Below are 15,574 nucleotides of genomic sequence, written 5' to 3'. Positions count from 1 at the left end.
TTTTAGGCTCCATCACATGCTAATGAGTCAAGCTTTGCGCATTCATTCTATTTCTCCTTCAGAAAAAAAAAATCTCTTCTTCACATAGGTATTGATATTAATTAGTGGCAATCTTATCTGCACCTCAAATAAAATATTAGGGTAGGCTTGGGGCTTTTTTTGGACTCCAGATACCAAGCTGTATACCAAATGTCTCTTCTGGGCCTCAAAGGTACTGTGTGTTGTGTTGGTTTAGGCCTCTGTCTGGATGGGCAGACAGCTTTGTCTGGCTGTACAGAAATCTGTGATTGTATTTTTAACACATCAAGTATTTACAGGCTATATTAGGCATTTGTCTTTTCTGAATATTGTTCACAAAGGAGACACTTTACCTACTTATTCACAGAATTAACTAATTCTCCCTCTCTCTGCATAAGTACTCCAAGTCCTAACTTATGCACAATGAAGCCTGCTTTCTTTATAAATGTCAACAGAAAATAAAAAGTACCAGAGTACAAACCCGTGTGTTTTTAAATTTTTATAAATACCTGTCTTCCAGAACTCCTCAGAGGAAGGTTGTCTGGAGACTGGTCTGAAGAACATGCCTTTTTTTTTGTTCGTACCCTTCCAGTTGACATTGTATTATTAGATCTGCAAAAAAAGGTAGGCAGTAGTTAAGAAAAAAAACTAAATTGCTTGACTTTGCAGAGCTGTCTAATCACCTGGGCAGTACAGCCACTCATAATACTACTTTTGTCAGAGTTACCTAGGTAAGAATCTGTTTAGCTTGACTATTAATTCAGGAGGAAAATGAGAATGAGGCATTATGGGAAAGGAACAATACTACTATTTTAAACTAAATTTGGAGTTAAGATTAGATCCTTGAGTACATCTTGACAGGCTGTTCCAGATCAGCATACCCTGGATTTCAGTAATCTGATTTGCATTACGTGAAGACCTGGACTGGAATTTGGGTTGGCAAAGTGAACAGACATCAGCTCATAATGCAAGCATTGAAATACCACTCTGAGTAACGTTTGTCCTGCTAAGTACTGATTTACTGGGGGCAAGAGATTTGCGCTGTAAAGCACTTTTCCAAACAGCGTCCTGAAGAGATGTTTAATACCAGGTGAACAACCAGTTCCAAGACTTGCACACCCTCCTATGAAAGTACATCAGAATTTGAAGTCTGAACTGCAGTTGCATTGCAGTATAGGTGATCAGAATATTACAAACTTGTTGTTAAGCATACTACAGAAGAAAAGAAAAGGTTTACGCCACAAGAGAGCTCTATAGCTGACTTTGACTACATTGGTGGGAACATGGAAAAGACCACAGTTTACCATGTAAGCTGGAAAGCACGGAATGTGAGAAAGCATGCCACAGGAATATGAAAGCATATTTAAAATTGTATTATTAAAGGCATTCTTTTCACTGGGAGTAAAACACACATAAATAGAGCCTAGAGGAAGAATTAAATGTAAATGTTCTCCACCACATACAGAAAGGAAGTGGAAATAAAACCCTTATACTACAGCACTGCATCATGAATGTTATCTTGTTGTAGTAGGGATCAGTTTGTAATTTTTTTTTTTTTAATATATTTGAGACTTTTCAATTCTCTCTGTTCCAGGCTGCATCTTCCTTGTTCAAGCTGACAGTGACGGACATGGTAGCAGTAGCTTCGTTCAGGAATTCTGATATAAGTACAGGTAACAGGAGGAGAGAACAGGCATTTTTACGAAGTTTCAAATGAAGCTGATGCAAATCAAGTAAATTGGTGCTTTATTCTCCTCTCAAGACAGAAGAAATTGATTTGGGAGGGGAAGGGAAATCACATTATGATATCCAAATAAGTGAAAAATTAGTTCAGACAACCCAATACAAAAATAACTTTTTTTATGCAACACCCCCCCCCTTAAAACTAATTGGAGGGAGGGAAAAAAAGAATTAAGTCAATCTTTATTACCTTAAAAAAAAACCAACCAAAAAACAACCACATCACTCCACCTTAACTTACCACTGTATGGGGGTGGATGAGGTTGGAGAGTAGAAAAAGGAAAACCAACCAGTTTCATTTACATGAGATTTGCCTGAACTACTGCGTAATGCTCCAGGAAATGGTGGCTTTTTTCCCCCAGAGCTTTCCTCCTGGATCAGTGGCACAACAGTATCTCTCTGCATCACCTTAGCTCCTGACGATAGATAATCGTTCCTGCATGCTGCTGCCTGTACAGTCGGAGGCTATGGACTACCTTAGCACTGCGCAAGGCACCAGGCAACTCATTTTGGTGACTACCAGGTGATCCCAGTCTGCTGCTGCAAGGCCCTTTATGCAAGAAGGTAAAAGGACATGGAGCTGTTTCATTGCGTATATGGGGCTAGAAAAAGAAAAGGCAGCAGTTGTCATTCACTAAGAGGGTGGGTAAAAATATTTAGAACTGAGAGAGGCCTCCCGTTTTGGAGGGCAGAGGCCAGTTGTACGGAATCACATATTTTTGCTATAAGCACTACAGGAGGGGGAAGAAGGAGGTGGGGAGAAAGAGAGAAAGAAAAAGAGGTCACCTTATGTGTATAACTGTAAGCAAGGCCATTGCTTCCAGCTGTATGCCACTTTGTCCCCACTTCCCCTCCCAAAACAAACAACACCCCACCCCCCCCAAAACCCCACAGCTTTTTAAAGAACAAGCAAACCTTGCGTACTTTACTAAGCTTCATATGAGTCTGCATCCTATAAGCATTACCATATTGGCTGAGAAAATATACCCTTTAAAAGGAGAGAGAGAGAGGTGCATAATACGCTGTCACATTCTATAACATTTCATCCCTCTGTAACGCGTGGCCTATATGGGAAAGCTTTGTGGGGTTTACCCGCACAGCTGACAGCAAGTTTGTCTTGGGGGAGGGGGTGGAGAAACCACACGCACACACTGACACGGAGAGAGGAAACGAGAGCAGCCTGATAAACAAGGGGACGCGGGACCACGACGTGCGCACACCTTTAAAACTCGCCCTGGAGTAAACCGCCGGCGCCCAGCCGGCCGAGGCTGACAGCCGCCCGCCCCCGCCCCGGGCCGGCAGCCGCTCGCCGTCCCCGGGCCAACGCTCAGCAGCGCCCAGCGCCGCGGCTGTGACAGCTGGCGGCCGGGGCGCCGGGAGGGGGGGTCCCGAGGGGAGTCCCCGGGGAGGGGATGTCCCCGGAGAGGGGACGTCCCCGGGGAGGGGATGTCCCCGGGGAGGGGATGTCGCCGGAGGGGAGTCGGGGGCGCCCGGGGGAGGTCCCCGGGGTGCCGGCCGGCGGCGGGGGGAGGCGCTGCGGCCGGCGCGGCGGAGCCGCCTGACACTCACCTCGGGGCCGGGTCACTCGGGGGCCGGAGACCACATTCACGCGTGTCCGCGCCGCCTCCTGCTAAAGCTGCAGCGGGGAGAAAGGGGAGGAGAAGGGGAAGGAAGGGAGGGAGGGGGAGAGAGAGAGAGAGAGAAGGGGAATGAGGGAGAAGCGGGGAGGTGAGGACGGGGGCAGCGCTCGCACCTGCCCCGCCGCCCGGCGAGGGGGCCAGGCGTCCCCCCGGCGGGCGCCGCAGCCGGGGGAAAGGAGTCACTCACCGCCGCCGCCATCCCCACCGCCATCCTCCTCCTCCTCCTCCTCCTCCTCCCCGGTGCCGTGCACCCTCAGCCCGCCTCCTCCTGCCGCCGCTTCCGCTCTCCGCGGTGCGTAGCGAGGGGGAGGGCGGGGAGACGCCGCCCCGTCCCTGCAGCCCCCCCCGGGACCCGCCGCCGCCGCGCAGGTACCCGCCGCCACCCGGGCGGGCTCGGCCGGGGAGCGACCGGGGGGGTGCTGAGCCCCGCCGGCTCCTTCCGGGTCCCCTTCGCCCCGAGCCGCTTCTCGCCCCCGCGGGTTGCCCGTGAAAGAGAGGGAAGTGTCGGCAGCTGCCTCCTTACTTACCGGCCCCGGGCTCGGGCCCGCGTCTCCCCGCGGTTGCAGCCCGGCGCCCCCGCCCCCGGGGCAATGGGGCCGGGCAGCCTCGGGGTGGCTGCCAGGCGTGTGCAAAACGGGGGGGCAGCGGCGCTTCCGTCGTGTTTACCGGGGTGCGTTTGAGCAGGCTTCGCTCCGGGGAAAAAAAAAAGTCTAGCCGAAGCCATCGGTAGCAAGAGTATGCTCCATCACCTTCCATCCGGCTACATTTAAATAGCCGCCAAATTATAACCTCTTAAACTGTACTAGTTTTTTCTGTGATTCTAGAAGGTAAGAGCCAGTTCCAAACTATTTTTTGGGTGGGGGTAATTTTTCTCTCTTTTTTCGCAGCCACCAGCGCTGCCTGGGGACGATGGACCGCTCAGCGGATGCATCCGGGGTCCTGGAAAGCACTGATGCTGGGTCCCAGAAAGACAGAGTGGTGACTGAGGAGGAATGGCTGCAAAAATGGGAAATGGGTAACATCGGATTTCACAAGGAACAAGGGCATCCGTATGTGACTTCACTCTTCTGCCTAAGCTGTTTGAAGAAATGATGGGGGATGAATGGCTTGACTTACTCAAAAAACCCTTAACAGAAAATGTAGCATTTACAAAAGGAAAATTATTTTACACAGCTTGAAAGTAAAATAAATATACATGCTTTTATGGCCTACATTTGTCAGAAAAGGGCAGAGGAAAGGATTGCACTGGATTTAGAACTTTTAAATCAAGTTTTAAACTATGAAGCTTGGATAGCGTGACTAAGAGTCTTATATTTTCTGATGCAGAAGCTCTGCAATGCTGTCCATAAGTTATGAAACTGGGGCCTAGAACAATATGCAGAGGCCATTGGTGCAATTATTGTGCACTAGAAGACAGGGAGCTACAAGAGCAAACCTGACTATATAGTCTTGCAACCAATGACAGTTACATTTAAGACCTGTATAAGTGATTGGATTGATACAGAAGTTTAATAATCATTCTGTTGAGGTTGTCTGTTGTGGCCGTCTTAGAGGTGGGTTGGTTTGTTTGTTTACTTGAAAAGACAAACAGAAAACAGAACAAAGAGAAATGTGTTATTTTCTAACAAACTACATTTACTTTCCTTCTACATAAATGGAAAGTGAATGTTTTTAGTTTATGTTTTTAATTCTAATGGTGTGAAGCAGGTTCAACTAAGACTCTGTGTTCCATCATGGAGTTTGTGTGTTACCTGGCATAGTGTGTAGCACTTCTAATGTGTCAGCACAAATGCTCGCAGTGTTAAGTGAAACATGTCTGTTCCTCTGCAGGCTCCTACAGAAGTATCTGGATGTTCTTTTAAATGGCAGGAGTGGACTGAGGATATTTTTCCCACTTTGTGGTAAAGCAGTAGAGATGAAATGGTAAAGCATGGATTATAAGAGCAAAAATCTTATTTGATGTGGGGAGGGAGGGAGGGAGAAGGGGAATTCCCAACCTTATATTGGCCAATGGAAATGTGCCACATCTCCGCTGGTAGGAAAGCAGCGTCACTGGAGGCTGAAGGGAGGAGGAAGTTTGGTTTCATTTGCTGGCATTTTGCATAGTGGCATAAATGGAATGGATAAGGACTAACCTGAAAGTCCTCCTGATTGTCCCAGGTTCAGCTTGGGGAATGCTGAATTTGTGACGGACAGAGTGACTGAAGCTATGCCCCTACCACTGCTTCTTTTGGTGGCAATGCCAGCTTAAATTGCCTGCAGTGAGGTCGGTTGTGCCAGAGCATGTTTTCATGGGACCGTGTGGCATGTCACACTGGGAACTTAAGTGATTTGGGCTAAATATAACTTCCTCTTTTTTTAATTTATTATTTTACTTTTACTTTTTTGGCTGGGTTATATTTCTAATTAGGCTTACACTGGCTGTGTAAGCCAGTGTTTTTTCTTGGAGGGAGGGAACACAAACCAAAAAACCCTGACTGAACTGCATCCTCAAGGAATCAAGTTAGTCCCAGTTATCAGGTTTTATCATGGTAACTACTTACCAGGCTGACTGCAGGCTCTGACGCACGTTGCTGTTGCGCTAAGCTGCAGCAGGGAAGAGGTTACCGCACCCTGCTGCCTTCCTCGGAGCCGAACATTACTGCCAAGCCGCAGGGGCAGCTGGGTGGACAGCGTGCCTCAGCTGCTGCAGTTCAGAGCAGAACACTCCTTCTGTAAACCGAAATGGACCGTTTCTCTGTGTAATCACCTTTGTTTTCATTGAGTTCGTAGAAATAAATGAATAATCTATTGAATCGAAATAAAGCCTGCAAGTCCTCATCAACTGTATGCCAAGTGGTGCTCATGTGAGCTCAGATCATGGAGGGCAGGTGTTCAATAAAATGTGAACGCTCCAGAAAGTCAGGATTAGACATACCAGTGCATCCTAAAAGCAGGGTTTCCCTAATGAATAAATGCTGCGTGGGAGATACACATTTGGTAATGGCCCAGCCTGTGGGCCTCACATAAACTTGGGACCTCTCTCTGCTGTGTGCAGGCTGGCAGACATGGGACATAGCGTTGTCGGTGTGGAAGTCAGCGAGCAGGCGCTGAAGGAATTTTTTGCAGAACACAGTCTGCCTTATCGTGAGGAGCCAGTCCCAGAGATTTCAGGAGCAAAAAAGTTGCAGGTATGTTTCCTGCGTTGTCGAATGATCTGGTGTGGTTAATCATGCAATGCAGGCATAACTGAGCAAACAAGTCATTCTGCTTTTATGCCTCTGTCATACTGGTAATCATTCACCTCTCCTGAAGAGGTCTGAAAGGAAGCTCTGAGTTGTAATTTTGGACTGAGAAGTTCTTCTTTTGAGCTTATTACTTTGGCCTTCTTTTCTTATGACATTGAAGCACCTGAATGTAAAGTAAATGTATCTTAAAATTGGACAGTTGCATGCCTTGACAGATCAGAACCTCTCTGGAGGGGATCAGGAGAGGTATCTCAGTAAAGAAAAACTAAAAATGTTTCTCACAGTTTTTCCCCATTACACCTAAGTGTATACTTAAAAATAGTATATGTGTGTATTTTAAGGTATAAAGTATAACTATACACTTATAAGTGTATATTTAAAGATAGTTTGCTGATAAGTATTGTTTCCTTTGCTTTTTATTGTAGAGTACCTCTGGGAACATTTCTCTCTACTGCTGCAGTATTTATGATTTGTCCAGGTAGGAATACGTAGTGTGTTTTACAATTCTGTATAATCAAACGTGTATTAATACTGTCATAATACTGTCATATTATTTTCTTTGAATCAACCATAAAGATTTGGAACAGGTCCTCTCAAGAAAACTCTTATTAACTTGTATGAGAAAAGTGAATAGCCGATCTCCAACAAAAACTAACTTGTTGTTGACCATTAGGTAAAGATGGCAACTAAATATCTTTAAATGGGCTTCTTGGTTCTAAGCCATCCTGTGAAAGTTATAGAAAAACATGTTTGCTTTTACAGTAAAAACAAATTATCTTTAATATTATTGATGGATTCTACGAAGCAAAACCCTAGCATAATCCCTTACTCAGAGTAGCTTAGTAAAAGTAAAGACAATATACCCAGAGGTGTTTTCTTAGACAGCTTTTCCTTTAACTAAGTACTAAATATATTTTTTCCACAAACTATTGATTAACATATGCATAGGTAAGCTGTACCCATTGATTATACCTGTCCCATGCTTTACTGAACGTACTTTTCTTGATGGGCTTAAAGTACATTACATCACTCCAGTGTATGTGACTACATAATAGTCAAACACTGACTCTGCAAGTGTCTTGAGAAACATGGCTTGACGTACTAATGTCTTCTGAAGGATTTTTAGTGCTAAAATGTCCTTATTTCTTAGTTAAAAGACACAACAGAAAATGCAAAATACTTCAATACAGTCGGCATGACTGTATTGAAAGTACAGGAGACTGTACAGGAGACAGTACAGGAGACTGTAATGACTCCTGAAAAATGTTTCAACCCATTGTGCTCTGTGGCCTCAGGCGTCGCTTCTCAGATTTTGTGGTGGCTTTGCACCTGACCTTCTGCTCAAGTGTCACTGAAGCCATCTGCCAGCATATCCAGGAGCAAAAATAATGTCTGTGGCAGTTGCAGTCTAAGGCAAGAAGCAGTGTAACTTAGCTTTTCTAACATTAAACAAATTGCAAGCTGAAGCTAACTATCCTGGGCACGTAGCTGGGAATTGAGGTGTCTAAAATTGCTGGGTGTGCTGAGTTCAGTGATGCTAAAGCAGTGAGGCACCTTCCTTAACCTGCGTTTGAAATGGTGCGTGGGTTTTAGAAGGTGGCCATGAGTGCATGTTAGTGCTGCTTCAGCAGTCATGGCAGGGTGCGATTGCCAAAACCCAGACTTGTATCCCAAATGTGTTTAAGCTACTTTACTTCTCCCCGCCTTATCTCGGCATCCCCTAATGATGGGGAAATGCTGAGCAATTCCAGCACCTCTGTGCTATCACAGCAGGGCCGTGTATCAGGGAGGTTTCTTGGGACCCAGATCATACTGTTTGGGATCATGAAAACACTGGACCGTAACAAAAAGATAGGGGGGGATCTGCACAGCTAGCTGGAGAATCTTTGGGACTTCACAGAGTATCTGAATAAAGATGAAGATGCCTTTTTAGTATTTTTAAGCCTTTTCCTCATCTCCCTACAGCTCAATAGTTGGCAAGTTTGATGGGGTTTGGGACAGAGGAGCTCTAGTAGCTGTGAATCCATGCGACAGACAACGGTTAGTAAATTTGCTTTGTTATTGTCTTTAATGTGTGCAGTGACATATGTTTTTCCTCCTGCCACTTGTCGATGAGTCCTCTTTCATTTAAAGGAGTAACATACACAAGTTGTTCTCTACCGCAAGCATCAGCTGCAGTTGCATTCTAGATTTGTCAGCTTCCTTCAGGAAGCCGCCCTGCCTCTTGGTGGGAAAATATGTGGTTTGGTGCAACCCAGCAGAAGCAGAGCTGCAAGTCTCATCTGAATTTTATTATTTCCTTTTCACCCCATCTGCTTCTCCTTTCTTTGTTCTTTTTCCCCTCACTTCCCTTTATTCCAATTTTTTGTTCTTGCCTATAGCCAACCCAAATGTAGTTTGAGCCTACCCCCAGGATTTTTAAATTAGATACATAATCTTGAGTTCACAATCATTTTAAAAGATCAGTACTGTATTGTGTACTGTATTCTAGACTGTGGCAGATGAATGCTATGTTTTGTCTGTTAGTTTTGGGATGAATATGCAAAAAAAGATAAATGCTTGTTTATGAGGAGTAAACCGTAACCTTTATTTGAGGTGTTTCATGTGTAGCATGGATTTCATGCTCATGAAATTCAAACTAAGCTTTTCTTAGTTTCTGTGCAGTTCAGTTCAAGTTGTCTCTGCACAGAAATACGTTACCTCTTTTGTTGAGTATTTTGAATGCTATGCTTGAATGTTTATACAGTTCCAAAATAATAAAGTGTAACTTTCTCCTTTTAGCTATATCAGTTTGATGATCACCCTAATGGAGAAAAATTCTTCTTATCTCCTTGTTACGGTTTCATATGATCCAAATAAACACAAAGGTGAGAACTTTGCACTGTTCTTGTTTTGATTTTTGCATGCTTTCATACAAATTGTATATAGATGTGGTAGATACATTAGTATCTTCCGCAGGTTTTTTATCAGCATAGCTTTGTCAGCTGATCACACCAATACAACTGTGTGTTAAAAATTTTAGATGTTGACCAAGCTTGAGACTAAATTTGCTTTCTCTCTAGCATTCAGACATGCTAAGGGTAAGCGGAGGACAGATGTGGTATATTAACAAAGAAATGAAGCTGGAAGCATGGCTATGACAATGAAGCTGGAAGAGTGAATGCTTAGAGTAACATCCTGTCTGGCCTAGGGAGCTTGAAGCACTCCCAAGAACATTGGCTTTGCTTTGTTTACCCAATACTTGCAACCCAGGGCGTGTTGCCCATCTGGTGTCTCTCTCCCAGCCACTACCATGGTCTGAACATGCTTGGAAGAGGTGAAATTCTGTAAAATCATAAAGTATTTTGTCCTTTTATAACTTCTATTACATACCAACATCTGAGGTATTTTAAAAGATTTTTTTTTTGTTAATTATTAATTCTCAAAAGAAAGAGATTTCTTGCTGCTTTGGGGCTCTTCAGCATAATTATCCCTGAAAAAATAGGTCTTGTTATCATAAGCAACAATAGTTTAATTCATTGCTCTCCCTCTCACATTATTCAGCTTTTAGCTTTAATTATGCCATTGTAGTATAAAGAGATGGTTGGCCGGATTCACACAGCGCACTCAGAGTGGTTGTATCCCCGGCATGTTCATGACTTCTGACAACGTGGCTACCCTGGCTGCAGCCTGGAGATGATGCAGCAGCAATACCTGAAGCTGTTTGGTGGCCCACCAAGGTGCCACCAGTTCTTGGATATGGTGTTTTCTGGTTCCTGCAGATGGTGCTCCCACTGGGGCCCGATCACGGGCCTGGTGCTGTGAGTGACGGGGCTGGCTCTCCTGCTGCAGTGTAAACGTTTGTCTCCTTCCCATGCCTTCTCTCTGATTAGCTTCACCCATTTTGTTTCAGGACCACCGTTTTATGTTCCTGAATCTGAAATTAAAAGCTTGTTTGGTAAGTAATATTTCAGCTAACCCTTAGGAATTTTTTCCAAAACACATAAATGTGTTTATATGCTTCTACCTCACCCTGTGACAAGTGATAGAGTCATTTGCTTCTTATCTAAGGGGTGGAGTAATGGAAGAATAACGGGGAAAATAAGTACCATTTAGCCACAGGGATTTTGCTGTCAAGGAAGATTCTCAGCTCTTCAAAAGATATGAAGAAAACCCAAGAGACAGATACTGTCTCTTTCCTCCCCAGAATCTTTTCATTCTCCAGGGATTCATACTGCACTCGGTGATCTTGTAGCTGCAGTCTTAGTCCCGTTTGACCGTTTTGTCTTTCTCTGCACCTCATCACCAGCTACCCTGGTTTTAATACAAGGCCTTTGCATACCAGTTCTACGGTTTCTGCTGTACTTTTGTAGCCAAAGAAGAAAAGTAACATGCCACGCGAAGAAAATGCTAAATGTACAACTCAAATCCATCGAAGTAATGAAACTCAGAATTATGGCAGGAATTTAATTTTAAAAGTTCCTCCTGATATGCTTTGATATTGCACTTCTTTTAAATTTACAACTTTCTGAGGCCCCTGCAGTGTCTGCGTGCAGTGAGTCATTGGCATGGACAGTTGCATTCCAATGCAAAAGAGATGGATAAGTTTTCCCCAGTGCATTTTTGCCACTGTGTTAGGGACTGTGAGGAAATCTGTGGATAAGATATTCCCCCCCCCACCGACAGTTTGCATTTTTCAGTGACTAATCATTCAGTAATTTGTTACTCTTTCTTCCTTTTCAGGCAGCCACTGTGAAATTAAATGTCTTCAAAAAGTCGATGACTTCTCAGAAAAACACAGACAGTGGGGACTAGATTATTTTCTGGAGGTGCTATATATACTGAAGTTTGTAGCTTGATTAAAATTAATTAAAATAACTTACCTCCCATCTTGCTTTTATTTTTATCTCACCTTTTAAAATGAGGCATGTTTTGGGACACTCTTAAAGCAGGCTTCAGCGTACAGAAAAATGCCTGTGGAACATTTTTGTCCATTTTGCTTACCAAGTCAGCTCTCGTACATAACTGCCTTCATTGTCTTGAGATGCGCATACCTTTTCTTAAACTCCATGCACAAACAAGCCTTTTTAAAGTGTATCTTTTTCTTCCATATCAATTCAAGTCATCAGAGCTGGGAGAAAGAAACGTTGCTGTTCCTTTTCGGCCGTTGCCAGTCGATGCTGTCTGCCCAGCAACTCTGCAGGTCGGCCTCGTCGGCTGGCAGCCCGGGGAGCAATGGCAGCTGCTGTTCAAATACTGTTTCCTGCAACGCTGGCCTTGCGCCATACAGACAGCTGGGCAAGAGAGGCGGGAAGCTGGCGCAAGTTGCTTCTCTCCGTCCCCGTTAGTCATGATTACAAGTCAAGTGATGAGCTGGCAGTGAGCGCGCAAGAACACTTGGCAGCAGCTGCCAAAGGGGAACTTATCATCGAGCAGGGAAGAGAGGAGGGAAGCGAACTGGATGACAATAAAGGAGAGAGTACAGGGAGAAAATGTCCCTGTGGTTGCTCGTGAGTGTGCTGCTCCCTCCCTCAAGAGCACAGCTATGAGCAGGCAAACCGGCACAGGCGTTGTAGGGTGAGGGGGTTTGAAGAAAGCCTGCAGAGCTGCTGCATGTTCATCCAAACATAAACCTTCCTCTGCAGGTCTTCTATCACCCCCGTATGGATACTACTGCAGCTTTTAAAAATTACAAAATCTGGGGCTCTCAAAACCCTTTCTTGCCCTGGCCTCCCCTTGGCAGCTTATTTTAAAAAACGCTGGAAAGGTACGATTGCAATGTAGCGTATTATAATTCACCAAGACCAAAAGGCAAGTAAAAGCCATGGCGCTTTTTAGAGTGTTGTAGTCCTAGAGCTGCAAGTGGGTCTGATGATTTTAGCCCAGCAGTCCCCAGGCGACAGCCCATTGCACCTCTCGATACTGCTTGTAGCTACTGGCGCTTGAAGGCCGGGTTGACAGAAGAAAGGATGTAGCCAGTGGGCCAGTGCAAGCTGGGAGCTGCTATTTTTGTGTATTTTCACTTCTGGCCAGTACTGCAGCTACCAGGTTAAAGCATCTCCTGCCTCTCGATGCAGACATTTTTTCCAGGTGCAGCCTGGGAGCCGCTCAAGTTTCTCTCAGGCTTGCAGACACGCCATAGCCGCGAAAGGCCCGGTGCTCGGCACGAGGCTGCTGCCCGCTCAGCAACGTCCTGCGCAGGATTCCCAGGTGTGCGACAACCCGGCAAGCGCGATGCCACCTGCCAGACGGAGCCGTCGCAGGATGCGCGTACGACAGCTCTGACGTGCGCGCACCGCGCAGCGACTCTGGGAAGAAGCGGCAAAGAGGCCTCGCAGAACGAGCACGCGCTCTCCGCGCACCTGTTCGGAGAAAAGCGGCTAAACGTTTTGACGGCGTTTTCTAAAGCTTCCCAGAAGAGCGGGAGAAACGCTGTGAAACTGCCAGCGCTTCCTTAGCCCGAGCCGGGCGTAAACGGCGCCAGCAGCGGCCTGACGACCCGCTCAGCGGATGTCCGTGCGGAGCTGGCGAGCGTTTTGGCGGGGAGGGGGGCCCGGGGGCGGGGCGGCGCTGCCGGCGGCGCCGCTCCGCCCCCGGGCCGCGCCGCGGCTCGCCCCCAGGGGGCGCCCGGCCGCCTCAGCCCGCCCCGCTCGGCCCTCAGCCGCCTCAGCGCGGCGGGGATGGCGGCGGAGGACGAGGCGGAGCTGAGCCTGCTGGAGTGCCGGGTGTGCTTCGAGCGGTACGGCCCCGGCGGGCCCCGGCGGCCGCGGAACCTGCCCTGCGGGCACGTCCTCTGCCGGGGCTGCGTGGGGGCCCTGGGCGGCCCCGAGGGCCGGCGGTTGGAGTGTCCCTTCTGCCGGCGGGCCTGCGGCTCCGCCGAGACCAGCGACTGCCTGCCGCTGCTGCAGCTGCTGGAGGTCCTGGGCCCCGCCGGCGGCAGCGTCCCCTCGGCCTTGGGGAGGAGCGGCGGCGGAGGGGCGGCCGGGCCGGCCCCCGCGGGCCTCGGGCTCCGGCTGTCCCTGGGGGGCTGGGGGTCGCTGGTCAACCCCACCGGGGTGGCGGCCTGCCGGAGGTCGGGGCGCCTGGCAGTGGCACACGACGGCAAGAAGAGGATCCACGTCTTTGGGCCGAGCGGATCCTGCCTGCAGCGGTTCGGGGAGCGGGGGGACGCGGGCAACGATATCAAGTACCCGCTTGATGTGACGGTCACGCCGGACGGGCACGTGGTGGTCACCGATGGTGGGGACCGCTCCGTGAAGGCCTTTGATTTTGAGGGAAGGGGGGTCCTGGCTGTCCGGGAAGGTTTCTGCTTGCCCTGGGGCTTGGATGCCACCCCTGAGAGTGAAGTAATCCTGACCGACTCGGAGGCAGGTGCTCTCTACCGCTTGACGGCCGACTTCAGGAAGGGGAGATTAAAGAAGTGTCAGATGATCCGGTCGCAGCTCATCAGCCCAAGAGGGGTTGCAGTTGCCCAGACCTCGGGTGCTATCGTGGTGATAGAGCACCTGAAAGCTCAAGGACCGAACAACAGCAGCACCCGGGTCAAGATATTCAATGCAGAGATGGATCTCGTTGGCCAGATGGATAGCTTCGGTCTGAACCTTATTTTCCCCTCCAAAATATATACTACGGCTGTGGCCTTTGACAAAGAGGGCCGCGTTATAGTAACGGATGTCTGTAGCCAGGCTGTAATATGCTTAGGGAAACCTGAGGAGTTTCCCATCTTTAACCCTCTGATTAGCCACGGGCTTTCTTATCCTGTAGGACTGACTTACATGGCAAACAATTCCCTCGTCGTTTTAGACAGCGGTGATCATTCAATAAAAATATATAGCTCCACCTGAATGGGTTTAGATGCTTACTAATTACAGGTTCAAGCTGCTTTTGGCCATAAAGCAAGCAAAGTTCTAGCGTTAGTAGGCGTTGTAGGGAGGAGGCATTTTTTGGGCTTTGCTTTAAGTGAAATTGCCCTCTTTGACCAACATGCTGTGCTTCCTGCAAAACTTACATCAAATCTCTTGCCTATCCATGGGAGAAGACCTGGCTGTTGCAGGCCGTAGTCAACAACGAATCAACCAAACAAATAATTCAGCATTTCAAAACTATTCCATACCTTGACAACCAAACGCTTTTGGTACTTTTTGACAAGTAATGACAATGACGTTTGGAATGGAGTAATCAAGACCGGCACCTGGGAGAGAAAGTGATGCATTGTTTGTTTACATTTACCAGCACGTAGTTTTCATTATTCTTCCTTATGCATAGCTACACTCATGGAAGTGACAGAGTGGTTTCTGTTTGCAGGATTTCTGCACGAGAAAAGAGACTGGCTTGGTGAAATGACAGGAGAAATGGAAGCTTCAGTTCAGATCATTGTGATGGAGGAGCTACCGCTGATTAGTGAGTTATGTGAAGTGAATTGGTGCTGAAATCCTATTTTTTCCATACAGAGGAAACGCACTTCTGGGATCACTCTTCTCTGTACTAGTTTATTCCCACCTTTATTAGAGTTCTACTGGAGCACTTGGTATTCCTGTATAATGCACAAGTCTGTGACTTTACCTAGAGATAATTTGGTGTGTGGTTACCAGCATGAGCACCTTTCCCTAAAAGCCCCTTGAAGTGTTTGTGTTTAGACCGCAAATACTTCTGCGTATATAAAATTGAGTTGGCTGTGCTGCTAACACAGCTACGCTTGGGAGGTTTCCAATACTGCCTGCCTCTGTCTTGTCATTAATGTACTTTTGCACCCCAAACTCCAAGATTCAGCTGAAAACTAAAATGTTGTTGAGTAATAGTAATAGAGAAAGGGGGATGTAAGCCTCATTTTTTCCCTAGCTTCCAAATGAGGTTTTGTTGATTGTGAATACACAGCAGGTTTACTTCAGTTTCTATTTCCCTGAAAACAGTTTCACTGTGGACACAAGTTCTGTTGCCTTATTGCACAGTGGAAATTAAGGTGTATCTGAA

General features: G+C 46.9%; 3 protein-coding genes across 10 annotated transcripts in view; 2 read left to right on the top strand and 1 right to left on the bottom strand.

Moving 5' to 3' along the window:
• Window positions 1-4,007, bottom strand: part of KDM1B (lysine demethylase 1B) — a 29,472-nt gene extending 25,465 nt beyond the window's left edge. For 3 of the 6 annotated variants that reach the window (XM_072853344.1, XM_072853347.1, XM_072853345.1), the window contains exons 1-3: window positions 3,328-3,394; window positions 2,235-2,360; window positions 528-630 (exon numbers count right to left, since the gene is read on the bottom strand). In XM_072853344.1, the coding sequence (XP_072709445.1) occupies window positions 528-630; window positions 2,235-2,347 (216 nt within the window). In that variant the 5' untranslated portion in view covers window positions 2,348-2,360; window positions 3,328-3,394. Of the gene's footprint in view, window positions 1-527; window positions 631-1,999; window positions 2,361-3,327; window positions 3,395-3,585; window positions 3,633-3,925 lie in introns of those variants that run through there. The other 3 variants (XM_072853346.1, XM_072853348.1, XM_072853349.1) reach the window with 3 other exon arrangements.
• Window positions 3,474-11,503, top strand: TPMT (thiopurine S-methyltransferase). Of its 3 annotated transcripts, none has more exons than XM_072853357.1 (9): window positions 3,474-3,767; window positions 4,286-4,447; window positions 5,229-5,321; window positions 6,436-6,568; window positions 7,051-7,103; window positions 8,591-8,665; window positions 9,407-9,492; window positions 10,518-10,562; window positions 11,348-11,503. In XM_072853357.1, the coding sequence occupies exons 2-9, from the start codon at window positions 4,308-4,310 to the stop codon at window positions 11,461-11,463; spliced, it is 741 nt and encodes a 246-aa protein (XP_072709458.1). In that variant the 5' UTR covers window positions 3,474-3,767; window positions 4,286-4,307; the 3' UTR covers window positions 11,464-11,503. The 3 variants fall into 3 exon arrangements, with proteins under 3 accessions (XP_072709458.1, XP_072709457.1, XP_072709459.1); XM_072853356.1 differs by lacking the exon at window positions 3,474-3,767 and adding an exon at window positions 3,775-4,068; XM_072853358.1 differs by lacking the exon at window positions 3,474-3,767 and adding an exon at window positions 4,057-4,133 and having other exon boundaries at window positions 11,348-11,502.
• Window positions 11,504-13,219: 1,716 nt separating this feature from the next.
• Window positions 13,220-15,052, top strand: NHLRC1 (NHL repeat containing E3 ubiquitin protein ligase 1). Its single transcript, XM_072853352.1, has one exon. It carries the CDS (start codon window positions 13,285-13,287, stop codon window positions 14,446-14,448), a length of 1,164 nt encoding a protein of 387 aa, XP_072709453.1. The 5' UTR covers window positions 13,220-13,284; the 3' UTR covers window positions 14,449-15,052.
• The last annotated feature ends 522 nt before the right edge of the window (window positions 15,053-15,574 follow it).

Source organism: Ciconia boyciana, chromosome 2 (assembly GCF_034638445.1).
Source record: "Ciconia boyciana chromosome 2, ASM3463844v1, whole genome shotgun sequence".
Lineage (NCBI taxonomy): Eukaryota > Metazoa > Chordata > Aves > Ciconiiformes > Ciconiidae > Ciconia > Ciconia boyciana.
This window is presented reverse-complemented; position numbering and strand designations above follow the sequence as displayed.